The sequence below is a fragment of the Furipterus horrens genome, unplaced genomic scaffold (genome assembly GCF_987537825.1).
Source record: "Furipterus horrens unplaced genomic scaffold, mFurHor1.1.pri manual_scaffold_9, whole genome shotgun sequence".
In the NCBI taxonomy this organism is placed as follows: domain Eukaryota; kingdom Metazoa; phylum Chordata; class Mammalia; order Chiroptera; family Furipteridae; genus Furipterus; species Furipterus horrens.
The window spans coordinates 87,741,489-87,761,566 of NW_028327179.1; the positions used below are offsets into that span (position 1 = coordinate 87,741,489).

Sequence of the window (20,078 nt, forward strand, 5' to 3'; positions counted from 1 at the left end):
CCAGAAGAGGTATTTTGTTTTTGTTTTTGTTTTTTGATAGAACAGCTAGCTCCACAAACTGGTCATTGTTTAGATGGAGCCACTTCCAGCTAACAGGAATGCTCTGGTAAGTTAGTAATCTGAAGTAATGGCAGTGTTCCAGCGAAGAATCAAAACATAACAAGTAAACTGTAGCCACAGTAGTGAGTGACTTAAGAGAGGGATTGTATTTTTTCCTTTAAATTATTATTGATATATTTCCACATTCTTCTTTTATTATATTGGATTTAATATTGTAGTAGAATGATCTGGTATGGTGAATTTCTCAAAGTCTTGGGGTTTTGTTTTTGTTTTGTCATGTTTCTTATCATAGCATTTTATTATAGATTGCAATTTAAAAACTAGTCTATTATATGTGTGTTAGATTACTAACTTTACATGTGTGTATCTGTAGTCACATGCAGTCTATGAAGAGCTGAAAAGATTTTGGACTTTGGAATTGGGCTTTATACCTTTTTCTTTTGAGTTAGTTGTTGGGCATGTTATTTAACTTATCTGAACTTTGATTTTCTAATATTTACAGTAATTAATAATGACCATTACATAGATTTAAGTAGTAAGTGAGTAAACCTTGTGGTTCTTCCACACAGTATATACTCAATAAAAGTCATTTCTTTCTTTGGTAAGGTCTTTTTTAAAGTTATTTCCAGATTTGATAATGCCATATCTAAATAATTTTCTTCAGGTTTTCTAATGGTCTCCACAGAAGGATAAGAGCTGTCAAAGAGAATGTGTAACTTTTAGACTAGTGAAGACAAAAGGAATTTGTTAGGGAAAGAGGAATACAGATTTTAAAGTTATCAAAACAGTTTAAAAAAAAATATTGCTTGACTACTCTGTGAACTGGTGTGACTTGTTAGGGTGCCATTATATATTAGCAGTATGTTTTATTGACAGTAGGACTTTCGTGAGTAGATTGTATAAATGTAAGGAACTTGGTAATGTTAAGATGACTCAAAGGAAAAGGCAACTATGTGGCTAGGAAAGTTTTCTACCCCTGCCCTTTTTTCTGTTGTCAGCATTTATTATATACCGAGCATCTCTGATTCTATGCTGTTGACTATCATTATTCAGGAGAAGATTAATTTTATCTACCTAGAGTAAGATCATCATAATTCTAATATTTTATGTTTGGAGTACTTAACATTTTAAATTTTGGAAGTAATACGTCTGCAAGCCTGATTTTAACTCCTTGGACATGTTCGGCTCTCTGTCCTTGTTAAAACAAGCTAATGTCAGTGTACAGGCACTGCTTGTAGAAACATGGATGTGTCTAGTGAGCTATGAAGAACAGATATTACAGGGGTAACAAAAGATGTGAAACTGGCTTATATTGATTATAACAATATGTTACAAAGTTCTCTCAAGGTTCAGAAAATAGTTCCACGTATCTAGTTGTTTTGTGCCTTTTTTTTTCCTGGTCATTTTAGTGTTTGATGCAAAAAAATTAGAAAAACAGAAAAGTACAAAGAAGAAACTCTCAAATTAAAAAATCACCAAAATCTTGTGAAAGAAAATCATTTTTAATGGCTTGATGTTTGTTGGTGTTGTATTTTTGCCATTTGTGTGTCTATGTGTATTTACAAAATTATTTTACAAAAATTATAATGTTTGAGAATTTGCTTTTTTTTTTACTTTGAAAATTACTGACAGTGTTATCTTAGGACAATTGTGTTTGATAGAAGAAAAACAGCATGAAAGTAAACTTTTCAGGTTAGTAAGAGTGGGGCTACGATTGGTTAAAAAAGCAATTAGAGACTTGAATTTTACCTGCAATGCAATGCTCAAAATGACTTAAAATCAGGGGGTGAGTTCTTTACCTGATGAGAGCTGTTTCTGGATCACTCCTTTTGGAGTATTAGAAGTATTTTCCCCAGTGAGGTTGTGACTTCTCTTTCAGAATAATCACAGGTTTAAGGGGGAAAGAAAGAGACTTTTCTAAGATGAACACAAGGTGGAATCAGCCAGGCATACATAGTTCCAGTAAATACATTGGTTCTAACAGTGGTGAAATTCTGTGCCTGAATTCATAAGAAACCTCAGTTCCTAACCAACTCTTAAACACCATTTTTTCAGATAAGGAACTTACTTATCAAAAGTTGTGTACTAGTTAGTATAACTAGTTAGTATGGGAGACAAGTAATGTAGTAATTGGTTAATCTTACTTAAATAATGTGACATTTATTACTTTTCTAAATTTCTCTATTTTTGCTTTGTATTTTTCACGTGTGCAATTTGCTTATCTCCCTCAGTTTTCTACTCATTTCTGTATATTCTCATCTTCTTCTCTCCTCTTCAATTGCCATGATGTAGAATTAATGTGCATTTAAAAATCTATTCTGTTTAAGGTTTTATAAATAGAAGTATTTGACTTTTATGTGCCTTTCTCAAAAGTGAATGAAATTTAATTAGTTTTATTTCCATATAATTCTAAATTTATGATTACTATTTTTACTATAATCTTACCTTCACTGTTATTAGGAGCTCCACAACATGTTATCTGAGAATTGGACGTCCACTCTTGTAATGGGAGAAAAGTATTGGTCAAAATAAGCTGAATGGGGCAAGAATTGTTAGGAAATCCCATGGGGAGTAAATTATAGAAACACTCGTGAAAATAAGTTGTGAACCTACTTGTTCCTCTTACTTCAACAATTAAAATATAAGTGCTAATTTATGAATTCTAATTTTAAACGGAGAGAAGAATATTAGAACTATCTTACAAGAATTTTGAGGCTTTGGCTGCGGCGGGGGTTCCCGCAGAGGGGCCGCGCTTGAGGGGCCGTCGCTGCGCCCCAGGTGGGTGTGTGCACGCGAGCGGAAGGAAGCCGAGGCTGCGAGGCCGCTGCGGCGGTGGCGGAGGGGAGGGGTCGGGTGCCGGTCAGGTGGCTCCGCGGCTGCGGCAGGAGCTCAGACACTGGTCCGGACGCCCCGCCGCACCCATTCGCCTCGGGACCGCAACGCCAAGCGCTGGGGGAGGCGTCTCTCCGGCACCATGAAGATTTGGGTGCAGAGTCGTGAAGGCGTCCAGCTCTTCGCATTGTTGAACGTCTACCTGGAAAAGGAACAGAGATTCCAACCTCGAGAAAAAGGGCTGAGCTTGATCGAGGCTACCTCGGAACGATAACACTTTGTGTCCAAGATTGAGAAGTGCCAAAGTAGAAGACTTAAGGAGGTTAGCCAATTTTTCTGGACCCTGCACTGAAACTTTTGTCCTGGACAGATTCTTGGCTCTTACGAAGGTGAAACCTAAACATTTGTCTTGCGTTGGAATCTGTTGTTTTTTGCTAGCTGCTACAATAATTGAAGAAGAATGCAATATTCCATCCACTCATGGTGTAATCCGGAGTAGTCAATGCGAGTGTGTTGCCTCTGACATAAAACGGATGGAAAAAATAATTTCAGAAAAAATGCACTATGAATTGGAAGCTACTACTGCCTTAAACTTTTTGCGGTTATACCATGCTATTGTACTTTGTCCTGCCTAAGAAAGGAGAGGAATACTGAGCCCTGATAAACTAGAAACTCGGTGGAAAGCTTGCAGCTGCGGATTTACCTTTTCAGAAGCAAAACCATCTGTATTAGCTTTTTTTGCCTTCCCATTTTGGAAGTAGAAATTTGGAAGTCCATTGAATTATTGGAAATTCTCCTGCTTGTTAAAAAACATTCCAAGGTTAATGACACTTAATTCGTTTACTGGAGCGAGTTAGTTTCTAAAAGCCTAGCCGAATATTCTCCTGAATGTTGCACACCAAATCTTAAGAAACTGGTTTGGTTTGTTTCAAGGCGCACAGCAACAGCCACTAATCGTGTTCTGAGCTGCCGACAGTAACAAAGAGGAGGTTGTTTTGATGAAAGCGAAAGTGAGGACTCGCGTGAAGATAGGAGTTGTAAAGAAGAGAGCAGCTCTCCTTCCACTGACCAAGAGGGCACTTTCGTTTTCAACTTCAAGGTGGCACAGACACTGTGCTTTCTGTCTTAGAAATCTAATGGTTCTGTGTCAGAACTGAAAGTGTGTGTACGGGTTTCAAAGCATTAAAGGTGGAAGTAGGTAGGTTTCTGGCCCAGCCCCCATCTAGGCAGGAATTGCATAGGCTGGAATATACCTACCTTCTATTATTATTCAGATCAAATCTGACCTATTTTCATATTTAATCCTAAACCATCAAATGGGTTAGTGCCTCTCAAACAATAATACTTTACACAATGGCACTTGATTTTTCTCTTTGATTTTTAGGAACTTGGGGGCGGAGGGGAGGAGGTGCTGATACCTTCAATTCATTACTTTTCAAGAATTTTTAAAGATAAGTAGTATAGCTAGTCTTAAACCTTTTATAAAGGTGTCTTTTAAAACAGATTGGGAGTGCTTTCTTAGCAGGGAAAATGGATAAACCTTTAATGGTTTATCTTAAACTTTCCCCTCCCCCCATTCTCAGAACAGAGAATACACTCTTAAATGTCAAACACCTTCTTTGTAGTTGTTTTTTAAAATGATGACTAAGTTTATGCAGACTCTATAGACTTAGGAATTATAATATTGCTATTTCTGTGAATTTTAGTATGTAATGTGTTAGTTGAGGTTTCTGCCAAAGCAGAAATAATCAACAGACTATTGTTAGATAATTGCATTTTTGTTGCCTAAGTATTGTCACACTGTAGTATTATTTTAATGTTATTAAAACAATCCGTAATATGCTAGTTCTGCATGCACCTGTATGAAAAGGAATGCAGGAAGTTGAACAGAACTAGATAACTATGGAATTTATAAATGTTGATCTAGTCACACATTTTCTTATTTTTGTATATTAAAAAAGTCTGCATGATTATATTTTACTTCCTTTGTAATTTCAATTTCAAAAATAATGGTATTAGTATATGGATGCCAAGATTGAATATGAAGTAAAAACAATAAACTGTGTGTAGTGTTATAGTTTTAAGTACATCTGTGTGATGGTACAGCCATAAGAATAGGAATGTATAAACTCCGTACACTTGAAATTTTGTACAGAGAATTTTTTAAAACTTTATAAACTATGTTAAAATGTAAATCTTAAATGTACATAAAATACTGTTAATTTTTATCTTGTGTATGATAGTCTTGTAATTACATATAAGTATAATTTATTATGTATTCTGTATTATATATCAAACATGATTCCTTACTATTCTATGGTAAGTCAGCATCCATTGGATGTTTTCTGAAGTGGATCTTTTTGAAGTAATAATGGATTACAACTCAAAATAAAGATATTAATGAATCATGTAAAAACAACAAAAAATAAAGAATTTTGAGCACTTGCCAGGTAGCTCTGTTGGTTAGAGCGTTGTGATCCCAGGTCAGGGCATATACAAAAATCAACTAATGAATGTATAAATAAGTGAAACAGCAAATTGATGTTTCTTTCTCCCCCCCAAAAAATCAATAAATAAAAATAAAAATGAAAACATTTTGAAAAATCCCAAAGGCAAAGAAAAAGAGAAATTAGATGAGAGTGTAGATGGAAGTTTCCATTAAAGCCATCTGAAAAGACTTGAAAGTGGAAGGGTGTGGTTACAACTGAGCTACATAATTACCTAGAAAAGAGATTAGGGAGATTTCTGTATATTACAGAGTCTTAGGTGAGTATACAAGTAATAAAGAGTAGACAGTTTTACTTATACATTCTTTAGAGAAGTACTTGCTTTCAGTGACTAAGCAAAAGGAAAAGTACTCAGAATGAAATCAGAGTCAAGTGAAAGAATTTAGCATAAAGTTAACTTTATAAGTTATCTGTTTGGGCTCCTAGAAAAGAAAACCCTAGTTTAAAAAGTAAGGAAGTGTTATTATGTCACATAACAAGAAGTCCATAGGTAGTTTTCATGGTTGGTCAACTCTGATCCAGTTTCTTTATCTGCTCTGTCATCATTGACTTCATTTTCATACCTCTACAGATTGGCTGTAGCATTTGTGTACATTGCATACAGATGTGAACATTTATAGAAGAATAGAAGTAGATTTTTATTCTGTGTATGTTTATTTAGAAGTAGGAAACCTTTCCTAGAAGTACCCCCAGAAAATCCTCATGTTTCATTAGCCACTATTATATTCCATATCTTTCTTAAATTAATCTTCGGTGAGTGGCATGGGATTAAGGATTAATAATTATTTGGGGTAGAATGGATGTATATGGGGATTTCAGTCTCCATGACCATTATAGTAACTACTGTAACAAATCCTCTTAAGAAGTAGTTTAAGAATTTATTGATGGGTGCTCTTGATTAAGAGATATGTGTGTTTTTAGTTAAGTTTATTTCGCTATAAATTTCTCCATCTGCAAAATGGTGACGCAAATGCCTAGTTCATAGATTGTTTTTAGAATTAAATCAGGTAAGTAAAATAGCATGGATTCTAACATTTAGTAAGCGTGCAATAAATTTATTAATTACTATAATTAGTACTTTTATCTCTATGTGGTTTTATGCACAAAGAAAACTATGAAAATGGCATTTTTGCTTTAAAGAATGAGTTTTGCTTTTCCCTGAAGATATAAGGGTCTAAACCAAAGTTGTTGGAGCTCCCATTTTCTTCTTTAGTTTTCTTATACAAGAGGGATGCAAGAAAACAAACTTATTTTTAAAAAATTGTGTTTTCTTACATGTTTAAGCTTAAGTCACCTTCAAAGTACTCTCCATTTGATGCAGTACACTTATCCAGACTTTTTTTCCACTGCTCAAAATAGTTTCTGAACTTGTTGATTTTGATGCCTTTTAGTGCTTCTGCTGTTTTTTGTTTCACCTATTCCACAGTGGCAAAATGTTTCCCTTTGAGGACTTTTTTATCCAGGGAAACAACAATTGCTCAAGGAGAGACCAGGTGAATAGGGGCAGTGGGGCACCAGGGTCATGTTGTTTTTGGTCAAAAACTGCTGAACTCAGTGTAGAGTGGGCAGGTGTACTCATAAATTACCCATCATGAAATGGGCAAACACATTGAAAGAGTCTTTAAAAAAATTTACTGAAGCCAAATGCAGCCTCTCACAACAACGCCTAAAACACTCACCTAGCAGGGTAAGCCTGCACTACAAGGGGCCCGTTCTCTAGAAGAAAGCTCCAGGGGTTTTTTTTGAATTATAATAGTGACAAAAATGGGGAAAGCATAGTAAGTTTTTAATATGAGCTGCCATTAAAACAATTTTTTACGTGGTTGTGTCAGCTAATACTTTACTTTTTATATTTGAGGTAGCGTGAAAACTGAAGTGACACATTTTATGAAAATATACAATTGTATTCATGACATACTAGTAATTTCCCTTAATGTAGGCTTCTACATTTTTGTTCTTTTTGCTGTCATAAAAAAATGTAAGCTGGTTAAAATGTAATTCTTTCTCAATTTTTGGTATTTGCAGATGGCTTGTTCAATCAGTATATCAGTCAACAGGAATATAAGCCACGATGGAGTCAAATCATTCCCAAAAGCACCAAAGGTAAGCCCTGTTTTCTAGGTTGTTGTGGGTGCCTTTGCTGTAATATCTCAGTTTCATTTTTTTCTGTGGTAGCTCAAGTTTCACGGTGCTCTGTTAATGCAAAGCAGATGTTTAAAACAAGACATAGATTCCTTAACTAGATGGCAGATTTAGTTTATTATATTAAAATTTTTAAACCTTTTTGTTTTACTGTTATAACAGGAGATTAGACAGTTTTACATAGATTACCATCATGAACTAATTTTATACAGACACTGTAAAATTATAGGCCATTGTGTTATAATGCCACACGTGTTTCTGAAAAACCTTAAGTTCTGCAGAATTGCTCACTAAAGCTAACAGGGCTTATGAGAATAGTAGAAATAGGCATACCATTCTAGAGCTATGGAGTTTTGTAACGGGGTACTAATAAAAATGAGAGTAGTAATTCTAATAAATAAGTAATATCAGTATAGTTATAATCTTTGCAGACGTTTATATTGAACATCACAATGAGTTTCAGAGTCTTAAACTCTGAGTCTTATGCTTCTTTCTTTGAATGCATTTGCTTCTAATAAAAGTTGTTTTAATCATAACTTAAAGTCTGATCCAGGGTATAGTGTTTTTCATTAATCCATTTTTTCAGATGGGGAAACTTTTTTCACTTCCTCTTCACTCACTGCTCTGCCAGATGGTTAGCAAAGTTCAAAGTGTACCAGTTATTTGATGCAGCTACTTGCATTAAAGGAAGGCAGTGTTATGGATCTTCAGCTTTTTCCTCTGGTGTTCTTATATTGGTTGCTAAGGGCTTCTCTTTAATCACGAGAAAGCTTTCTTCTGATAGTATAAAATATTAATATACTAAAGAAAATTGCTGTGAGTTTCCATAATTTCTGTTACATGAATAACATTTTCCTATTTTATCAGTCATATATGAGGTAATTTTCTTCAAAGAAACAGATGTAGTAAACAGACTGTAATAGTGTATTTGAAAACTAATAGATTAAATATATTAAATACAAACATACTGACAATAAATTCATTTTTCTTAATACATTTTTGCAAGTGCCAATACTAACCAAGGGAAGAATGAAGAAAAGGACAAAACTTGAATGACAATGAGCTGCAAAATATAAACCTAACTGTTAGAAAGGAGAAAGAATTTGCAGAGAACTTTTGAATGATTAACTCTTGAATATACTAATAATGAAAAGCTTCAGTTTTGCATCTTATTTTTTATAATAAAAACTGACATTTTAGTCTTTTTCATAGTACCCTTGTGAAATTGGTGAAAAGTTGGATGTTCCCTATTTTACATAGGAGGAAGCTGATACAAGGAAAGTTATTAGCCAAAGCAATATATTTCAATTAATGTGAGAGTTATAAATCTTCATTTATATAAGATTTGGTATCAAGTAAGATTAGATATAAATTTAACAATAGTTTTTTCCTACAGAAGTTTTAAGTTTCACTGATGAAAGTAACAATCGGAAGAAAGCAAATCTTACATGTTCTCAGTCAGTACTCATATAAAATAGTGATCTGTTTGTGGGAGCTGTTTTCTGAAATACACAAAGTTAACACAGTAAGAAAATTATGAGTATAAAACTTGATAACATCTTAGCTTTCAGTAGCTAGTTTTCTGAATTTTAAAAACTGCTCATTCTACTTGTAAACTATGCCCAGATTATAGACCTGATACCTAATTCTGTAATTGTTTTTCAGCTTCACCTTGTCACTTTATTAGCTTAGAGTTATCTTGTCTTAGGTTTTTGTGGAATATTCTGTCTTTGCTGGCTTATGGCATTTGTCATAAATACATTGAAAATAGCTTCCAATTGCATTAATAGCCTGAAAGCAGTTGGTAAAAAGAGCAAAGTAATTATTATAACCATAGCTATTAGTCATATATTTTTTTTACTCTCTTTACTTATTTTTAATATTGAAAGAATAAGTATGTGTTATTTTTACCACTTGTTACAGACTTACAAATAAAGTTACTCTGGTTTTGTAGTTGTTCTGTATTATTTCTTTACAAGAAAATACTGTTTCTGTTTCAGGTGATGGAGAAGATAACCGACCAGGAATGAGAGGAGGCCATCAGATGGTTATTGATGTTCAAACAGGTGAGGGATACTTGCAATGGAAAGCAAACTTTTAAAAAATATATGCACTTTAACATATCAGGGAAATATGAATATACTCTCCATTCATTACACAGGTTAAATGTTACTGGCCATAACCAAGTAGCAGAGAAAATAGACATTAGGCATGGGTATAATTTAAACTAGGCAGTGATTCGTAAGAGGAGAGGCTGTTGCACAAGTTAAATTAGATAACCTAAAAGAAATATAATGTGTAGCCCTTTATAGCTGTGTGTGTGTAATTTTACTTGTATTCGAGTTTCACAGTTTACTGTGAAAATCAAATTATATTGATTTAATTTAATTATATTTCTGGACTTTTAGTACATTTACATTTTAATGCCATACTATAGGAATTAAAACAGACTTAAGATATACTTTTAGAGGGAGAGACTACTAAATTAGGTAGCCTAAGTGTTGGTGGATCCCTTAATTGCTAAACACTGTTCACAAGCCTATAAATAATTTATTTTAGTTATTCTTTTTTGCTGCCTTTTAAATTTTATTGTGTTATTAGGTATTGAAAATTTTCTTTAGATTTCTACAGGCTGGGACAGCTTAAATACCATTATATTTAGAGGTTAATGCTAAAATTATAATAGGTTACAAATTAGCATCTTGAAAAGCAAAAATACCAAGAATTTAGTCTAATTTTAGTTTATTATCTGATTTTAGAAAACTGTACTACATAGAGTGCCAATATTCATGCAAGTAATATTTTATGTTTTCCAATGTACCTGTTGTGTTACGTTCACTCATAGTGTTTCAGGAATAAATAAGTTGTTTTTGTAGATCATAAAATAATTAAGTGTAAGAACTATTTTCATGTAGGTAATCTTCTAGATGTTAATATATTTTCACAAGTATTTTGTAAATAACAAGATGATTGTATTATTTTATTTAAAATTAACTCCTCCCACTCCAAGATAACATCAATTTAAAATGCCAAAGGTTAAAGATAAAGAGAATCTTAAAAGCAGCAAGAGAAAAGCAGTTCGTTACCTACAGGGGTGTTCCCATAAGACTGTCAGCTGATTTCTCAAAAGAAACTTTGTTGGCTAGAAGGGATTGGCAAGAAATATTCAAAGTCATGAAAAGAAGGGACCTACAGCCAAGATTGCTCTACCCACCAAAGACAGCATTTAGAATCCAAGGGCGGATAAAGAGCTTCCCACACAAGAAAAAATTAAAGGAGTTCATCATCACCAAACCATTATTATATAAAACGTTAAAGGGACTTATATAAGAAAAAGGAGATCAAAACTATGAACAATAGAATGGCAATAAATACATAACTATCAACAACTGAATCTAAAAAACAAACTAAAAAGAACAGAGACAGAATCACTGATGTGGAGAGCATTTTGATGGTTACCGTATGGAAGGAGGGTGTGGGGAAATGGGTGAAGAGGTGAGGGGATTAAGAATTACAAATGGGTAGCCATGGGAATGTAAAGTACAGCATAGTATTGAGTAGCCAAAGAACTTACATGTATGACCCATGGACATAAACAATAGTGTGGGGATTGCTTGAGGGTGTGGGGGTTGCTGGGTGGGAAGGGGCAAAGGGGGAAAAATTGGGACAACTATAATAGCACAATCAATAAAATTAATTTTAAAAAGATAAATTTAACTGCTAAATTCATATAGCAGTATACATATAAACCTGTGAACTTGTTTAGCAGTATATATTAGGGTCTCTTTTGGAACAGTTCATTTCAAGACATAGGGATTTGCTTTCCTGGCCTTGGCCTTTCCTCTCTACCCTCCCACAGAAGTAGGCTTTACTCAGCTGTAGAATCTTAGACATCCAGGCATCTTGTTTTCTACCTGAGAGTCCAATACATATGCTTATTTATTAATCAGATTTATGTACAGATTTTTTAAATCTAGAAAAGTGAAATACTTGATGAAAATTGAGATGAAATTTTGTTCAGATTGTCTCCAGTAGCTTTTTTCCTCTTGAACATACAGTGAAATTTGTAATAATGCCTTTTTTTATTTCTCAGTCATAACTGAAAATATTATTCATCTCTTTTGTTTTTTTTAAGTATGACAGTAATATACTGAAGAAGGGTGTTTATTTGAAAACGCTCCTTTAATTTCCTTAACAAAATGCTGCTTTTTTAAAATGTGAAAGTAATGTGCTTTACTTTAATAATTAAACCTCACCTTTTCAGGGAAGAGGTTGAATTTTTATAGTACTTACTGTATTGATTATTATGCAGTTGGTAAAGTACATGTGTAAGAAAAGAGAACATTTTCCTCTTATCTATAACCCATGAGTTTTGAAAATAGAAAATAAAAAGATTCAAATGATAATTGTGTCACAACAGAACTTAGTATGAACAAATCACAAAGATTAAAAACTAATTATTTGGGTCAGAGATTCTTGAAGTGAAATAATTACAGTACAGTGATCAAGGTCCAAATATTTTTCTCTAGTGTCTTTTTTTTTTATGCATTAAGGGTAGGATTTCAGCAAACCCTGTGGTCAATGTCCTTAACTCCTTCCCTCCCTTTAAAAAATATCTCAGGGAAAGAGTTGTTTGAGTATTTACCTCATTTGCTTTAGTAGCAATAATTATAAGAAAGCATATCAAGAATAACTTTTATAATTATGGATATTACTCTAGATGGGATGTTTGAAAGAAGAATCTCTTTGATATTTTCTGAGGATTTATTATAAGGTAACAAAGTCTACTAAGAATAATTGACCTGTATCTGTACTTCTAGTATTAGCATTAGTTTATAAAGAGTAATAGAAATACTTGGAAAATATATTTTTAAGCAAATATTTCTACCATAGAAGAGGTATTTTTATTTAGGACCATTTTGTATCTGTTTCAGTCCTTTCTAAAAATATAACTGAATGTTGAATCAAGCTTTATTTAGGCCCATGGGTGATGATTAAACTAGAATTTTAGCCTTTAACTTAAAATCTAGTATAACTAAATAATCATAGGTGGTCAATTAATATAAAGTTACCCAAAACTCAAATAGGCTTGATGTCAGTATGTTATAATTACTGCTAATAGTGTGGAAATAGTATTAACTATGCATGAACATCGGGGTTGAAAGGATTAACCAAGCAAGTGATTCTTTGTGTGAGTAATAAGAATGGTGTGGAATTCTTCCTTTGCCTTTTTAAAAATGTTTCAACAATGTTTCAAAGAAGATGCTACTTCAGACCTCTCATCTTCATTCTGATATCTTGAAATGGGAATTGGTGTAGATGTGATGATTCTTTTTAAATTTATTGTTGATTATTGAGGGGAAAACGAGAAGGACACACACTGAAGTATTGACATTTGTTACGTTTGGGTGGTAGTTATGAGTGGTTTTACGTTTTCTACTTTAAAATGTAGTACAAAAATTTTTAGGATTAATATAAGTTGCAGAAAATATTCACCAGCATTCCTTTTAGGAAGGAATTGTATTTACTTGGGAAGGTACTTTAGAGTACAAGGTAAAATGCTGAGGAGAACTGATTATAAAAGGAACTATTCTTTGCAATATAGTAAGGAGAACTTGCTAGTTTTACGTTAGTATACAGATTATACTTTCTTAAAGCTGTAGTTATTGTTATTTGGGATCTAGGTGGAAAAATTAAAAGTTTATAGAGCTTTGCATTCTTTAGGATAACATTTAATGCTTTCTGAATATAATTTGGGTACAAGAGCAGAATCTGGGATATACTTGGATTTTTTTTTTTCTAGAAATCTCGTATTTCTATTATAATACTATTACTAGCAGGATTTACCAAGGTACTTTCATATACTTCAAGTATTTATTTCATCAGGTAGGTACCAGTGCACGCTCTTAATCAGGTTGCTCTTAATCATCTTCAAAGAGATTATATTTTTTATAAATCTTTGAAAGAACCTTTTCTGTTCCAGTGTCTTATTGATGTAACAACCGAGGTTGAGTTTGTGGGCGCTGTGTGCGTGTGTGTGTGTGCATTAGACAAACCTGGGTTTCAATCCTCCTGACTTCACTACTATCTTTTTATTTGATGTTGAATGAATCTTTATAATAATGATAAAAATGGGAATAATAAATTAAGTTGTAGTGAAAGTTAAAAGAAATAATGCATTTTATATATAAAGTATGTATTTATATATTTTTATATGTAACAATACACAGTATATACTGATTCTGTTGTTTTTGACAAAATCTCACAGTGGAAATATTTTTAAATTTGAAAATTTGAAAAATGATTTAAAGCAAATTGAAGAAGTCATGTGATGGAAAAAGAATAACTTACCCAATATGCTTTTGGTATATTTGTTTTGACTTTTATATGCATATTGTCCTAATTTTAGAAAGGAAGGGAAGTCATAAGTATACTTGTATGATTTTTAGGGAAAAAATGTTAAAGACCCACTGAAGAATTTTGTTGATAAAGGAGTAAGTAGGTTTAGTAATAAAGAATGATCTTTCCCCAAGTAGAGTTTGGAGAACCTGGAAGTTTTATCTTCATGACATAGTAAAATAGAGTTTTGAGAAGCCTCATGGTTACTTTAAGTATATGTATGCATTTTGAAGTTTTCCAGAGCGAGGATTCTTAATCTGTTCAATTTATATACAAAAATTTGTACATTTTTCTGGGAAGAGAATCCATGAATTCAGATCATTAAGGGGACTGTAAACTCAAAAAGTTAAGGGCACCTTTACTAGAGTAAAACTTCATAAAGTTCATTACTTCTTTTTAAAGCAGTTTGTATTTCAGAGCAGTTATTGCTTCCCAGTGTTTCATGAGTCTTGTTTTCTTAAATATTAAAAGCTTAATAATACCTAAATTTTCTTTTCCTTTTTTAGTTTACAGATTTTTACATTCGCCACAGCTCTAAGAATAGTGATCATTTCAGAAAATATATGATGACATAAATGTTGCTATTTAATTTTTAAACTGTTCTTTCATTTTAAGTGAATTCTATCATTCATACCATGTTAGAGAAGAAATGTAGTGTTTTGTTCTACTGGATGTATATGTCATTTTTATTGATTATAATCCTTGTACCTGACACCTCTCTACCTAAATTCTTCAACTCTGAATTGGGTTTCAATGCTGGGGGAAATAAGGCGAATAGAAAGAGAGAAAAGACATGTCCATTTTGTTCCTTTGTGCCAGTCTGGTCAGATGAAAATTTAAACATTCATTCTGCCAAGCAGCTCTTTGTTATGCAACTCTCACTGAATTTTGAGAACCTACAAAGCTAGCCTTTTCTCCTCGTAATCAGAATAGGTGGTAGGACTTAGGCAAAAACCCCAGTAGCATTTGGTATCTACAAAAGAAGTTTGAGGGCATGATGCTTGTTACTGGAAGGAGCTATTCCACGGAAGCCTGTACCTTTGACTATTTTCTACCAATTCTATGCAAGTGGTGCTTTGTTTTGTTTTGTTTTTTGTTTTACGCATGATGCCATGTAATTGGTTTTCATTATATTCCTTAAAGAAACCTCTGAAGGAAGTAGGTAAACATGGGTGCTGGTTGTTATTCACTAATTTATTTATATGGCTATATTTCTCTAGCTACACAAGGCATGAGTCTTTTTCTTTCATACAGTTGTCACAAAGGAATTCTGAATACAAAGTATATTGTCATAGGCAGAAAATACCGCCTTTTAGCAGGGAAAGCAACTATACGCTGAATTTACTGAAAAGATTCATGTCTAGATAGTTTTTTAATCATAGCTTTATGTGAGAACATAGCTTTATTTTAAAAGGGAGGTGGGTGAATCCAGATGATAATCTGCTGGGTTATGAGAGTTCAAGGAAATGGCTAAAGCATATAAAACATCTTTCCCCTTATAATTTATTCCTCTCTTCAAAAATTCTCATGTCCACTTAAGGTCTTCCTAACTACATCTTAAACTAAATATTATAACAGGGTTTTGTTTTTAACTTGAACGTAAATTTGTATTTCTTAAAACATTTTTCATTTTATTTTTCTCTTAGTGTCTGTATTAAACTAATAATTAAGTTAACCTCCTTCACTAACCTGTTAACCCTTCTCCTGCCTCTTCTTTTTGACACATGAATTTTATCTGAGGTTGAGCCCACACTGTCAGGGCATAGTATATACATTCTCTACTATTTCAAAGCGGGGAAATCAAATTAATTACAAAAATAGTGCGCCATCTTGTGGAGAATAATGCAATCAGCGCAGTCATATTTACCCCTAAAAATCAGAGTTGGATAGATACTGCATTTGGGCTCTTAAAGTAAAAAGCCTACCTCTTTGTGAAAAAACATTGCTGTGCTAATATTTCTGCCTTATTTTTAGTGTACATAAGATATGTAGATTAGTACTACTGGTACTTGGTAGCTGTACGGTTTATTCAGTACTGGTACCAAGAAAACCTGTACCAAAGAATATGGTTGAATTTTAGTTTTTGTGGCCTGAATTATGAGAGATTTATTGATTGGTTGAATATTGATTTAATTATAGTCTCTTAGAATGAAATTGATTTAACATTTTGAACATAGGATATTATTGGTTACTTTACTTCCAGTTCCTTTCTCTCATTGGCTCCTTCTTTTCAGTCAGTCTCTTGTGCTGCAGAGTCGGGATGTGACCATGCTACGTCTCTGCCTAAGATTTTCTGCAGCTACTCTGTACTCCAGACATCTGTGGCTCGTCCAGTTCTTAGCCTCTGTGTTGTCATTTAACCCCTTTTATGCAGTGGCCACGATCTGTCTTTTTAACCTCATCTTTACTCGCTACTTTTTGTATTCTTCTTTTAAATTGAACAGTGCGTTTACTAATTACACAGTTTTTACCACTTCGTATGATTATTCAATTTTCACAGTTGCTTTATGAGATAAAAACTGTGTCATTTTAGAGATGAGGAAACCAGTGGTTAAGGAACTTTGTGGTGATCACACAGCTGTGGTGATAGAGCTGCAATTCTTCCTGAGATCTGTCTGACTTTAGAGTCCATGTCTTTTACACTTTCTGTGTTTTTCTGTCTCTGTACCTTTATTTTTTACTCTGTTGAAACCCCCTGTTCTTTGTCCCCTATTTTGCCAACAAGCCACCTTGTGGTGCAAATACCACTGTTACCTTGAAGCCTTTCCCGAGTCCCCTCAACCAGGTGTATTTTCCTCCGTCATTTGAAGCCTGGTGGTGCTTTTTACCTTTCTTATGGCACTTAGCTACCCTGCAGTCATAGTGATTTATGTACTTGTTTTATACTCTTGACTTGACTGTAAGCTTCTTGAGGATAGGGACTATGTCTTTTTTTTTTTTTTTTAATTCTCTAAAGTGCCTTGCCAATTCAGATTAGTACTCAAAACATATTGACTGAACATTCCTCTGAATGTTGGGAGAAATGGATGACCTCTATAGCCTGTTCTCCTTTAAGAAAAAAACAGAGAGACGGCTGCTGCTTGAGGAGGATTATACTGCCCCAGGGATGTACATGAATAGTTATATAACCTTTAAACATGAGAATGGACATTCAGTAAACCAAACTTCATACTACTCTCTTTCAGATAATGTTTTCTTTTTTCTACTTTTGTAACTTTTCACTGCAGTTCTCTCCAATTATTTCTATACTCTTTAAAAGTTTTTTGTATTATTTATGCATTCAATAATACTTCTGCTTGGTATTTGTTTCTAGAAAATATTTCATGTCTGAATGATTTAACTTAAATAATTAGATGATTTAATTAAAATTTTGTTATGCACTTCATTCAGGTATGTCAAAAGGTCCTCTTTCTGACTGATTATTCAATTTTACTATTAAACTTCAACTGGGACCGCAGGGTATTCATAGACAAGAATGACATGTTGGATTCATTCCATTGAGATGCTTGCTCTGTGCCAGATTTTATTTTGCTCAGCTATCAATGAGTCTGTTGTGGAAATGTGGGTTTTCTTTGCTGTGAGAATTTATGTGCACAAAGAGACTTGCTTTTCAAAAAGAACATTGAGAACCCAGAACCCAAGAGGAAGGGTTATTAAAGTTAATGAACCAGGGTAACCTTATCCAGAGGGTGCCCAGAAACACTATAAAACAAAAGGTCAGTTGCTACTGCTATTTTAGTGACATACCCCCTCTCTCTCCAGGCTTTAGAATTTAACAGGGTTAACGGCCTTTGTAGTGAGGCCTTGGCAAATAATTTTTAAGCCAGATGAAAATTCTTTAATTTTTTTCCTGTAAAATTCTGCATATCTGGGCACTCATTACTGTGTGCCATTTGGAAAACAGAATGTTACTTAACTGATGTTAATGGCTTATTTTGCAGTTCTGAGATATGACTTTTTAAGTTTAATTGTCATTAGTTCGCATTTGTACAGAGTCAAAAGTATTCTAGGTACTGAGTTAGACATGGAATCAGGCACAAAAATACTGTTTTTATTATATCTGTAGTAATAACTACAAAGTATTTCTTATTTCTGTGCATTTTAAAGGTAGACATTCTGATCATACTTGACAGCTTTCAGAATGTTTTCCTGTAGCTGATACCTGAAGAACTTCACTACACTGTTACTGAATTAGCGCCAGAACTCAGTGCTGCTCCAGTGATCTCTTCTTGTCCAGAAGTATTGTTTTGATTTCCCAAGATTCTTAGGGCATAGAATGGGACGTTTTGCTTAGAAAATTCACTTCAAGTTTGAAATTATAAGACAATATGACAAAAATCTCTTAGAAGACAGCCCAACTCTACGAATGACAAGAATTTTCTTAAATGGTGTTACAGTGTTTCCAAGTGCACTTTGAGTTGTAGGTAAACCTCCATGGTCGGACGTAGCCTAGATGGCAGTCCCTTCAGATATAGGACGAGGGCAGGTCAGTTAGAGAGTTGATGGCTTTACAGTTTTCCTGTAATGTCTTAATTAACTTTATAAAAAATTGCTGGGCTTATATCACCAGTAGGCATAAGACATTTATTTACAAAAGGGAGAACTTTTTAAAGAAAGGAAAGTCACTCTTACTGTATAAGGAAGAATGGGATGGTACACGTTGTTACATGTAAAGAGTTTCACCATTCACTAAGCAAGAAATCAGTTTTGTCACAGCAGTAAAGTCCAAAGGTATAATAGATAATTCAGTGAGAAGACACCAGATTCTCAAGATAACAGTGATCTAAAGGGTGATTATGAGGAGTTAAATCTACCACTATATATGGAAAAAATCCCCTCGCCCCCAGTTTCCATGGGAATACCGAGGCCATGTGGATTACTATATTTTTAAGATATCTAACTTCAACTGCCAGCCAATCACTGTTTTTGGTATTGCATTAGAAAGAAAAACATTTTAATGTAATTTTTTCCCCCCAGAAATAGCTAGATGTCTTGCCGCGACTGGTGTGGCTTAGTGGGTGGGGCATTGTCATGCAAACCAAAAGGGTCACATGCCTGGGTTTCGGGCCAGGTCCCCAGTTGGGAGTGTGCAGGAAGCAACCGCACATCAATGTTTCTCTCACACATCGGTGTTTCTGTCCCTCTCTTTCTTCCTCCTTCCTTCTCCTCTCTCTAATAAATAAATAAATTTTTAAAGAAGAAATAGCTATTTGTCTTTATATTTTACACTATTTCTCTGGGTTTTCTTTTTCTTTTTGCAGTCTGAAGCTGCATTATTAATATAGTAAATGTAAATTTTTTGTGGCCTAATACAGAAACTCCTAAACTGGCTACACATCAGCTTCACCCTGGATACTTTAAAAATACAGACAAACTCTTTTACCTACTGAAGACCTATGGAATCAGAACCTAGGGACTGCTTCCTCGTTAGCTATATTTTTATAAAGCTCTCAAAGTACTGGTTCTGCAGCAGCCTTTCCATATACTCCTGTTTAGGAAATACTAGTCTAGAAATATTTTGGAATGTTACCAGTTAAAATTTGTTTAAGTTTATTTAGATGCACATTCTTTAATGATCTTAGAGACAACTGGATAGGGCTGAGTGCTTAGACTTATATTTTGTCTTTATCTTTTTACACATATTTTTCTAATTTTCATAGAGACCGTTTATTTGTTTGGTGGCTGGGATGGAACACAAGATCTTGCGGACTTCTGGGCATACAGTGTTAAGGACAACCAGTGGACATGCATCTCTAGAGACACCGAGAAAGAGGCAAGTTCTCAATTTTCATCCATCTGTATTGCATTAGGGGTGTGGGTGTACGCTTCTTTTTCTGGGTGATTTGTATTCTTTTCTAATGTCTTATCAGCAGTGGTAGCAGAAGAATTTGTGGTGAACAAGTTTGGCGTAAGTACTTTTGTGTTCCAGCTTCTATACCTGTTTGTACATAACCAAATCTATCTTACAGAGATAAATAGAAATGGGTATCAAATATCATTTAGTTTTTACTACTTTGGCCTAGAAATGTAACTGTGAACTATCTTTTTTCCTGTTCCTGCCACCTCTACTCGTATTTCAAACATTCATCTTATTCTGAGTTCCTCTGGAAAATTGGCCTTTGGATGTCTTCATTATCT

The 20,078-nt window shown here is 33.8% G+C and overlaps 1 protein-coding gene and 1 pseudogene across 2 annotated transcripts in view; both read left to right on the forward strand.

Moving 5' to 3' along the window:
* MKLN1 (muskelin 1) overlaps positions 1 to 20,078 on the forward strand; it is a 158,115-nt gene that overhangs the window by 76,309 nt on the left and 61,728 nt on the right. The window contains exons 7-9 of the mRNA XM_090287526.1: positions 7,425 to 7,502; positions 9,542 to 9,607; positions 19,601 to 19,713. Coding sequence (XP_090143652.1) covers positions 7,425 to 7,502; positions 9,542 to 9,607; positions 19,601 to 19,713 — 257 coding nt within the window. The remainder of the gene's footprint in view (positions 1 to 7,424; positions 7,503 to 9,541; positions 9,608 to 19,600; positions 19,714 to 20,078) is intronic.
* On the forward strand, positions 2,954 to 7,484 carry LOC150002141 (cyclin-G2 pseudogene; annotated as a pseudogene). The gene is made up of 2 exons (XR_016513141.1): positions 2,954 to 4,090; positions 7,425 to 7,484. The product of XR_016513141.1 is annotated as a cyclin-G2 pseudogene (transcript).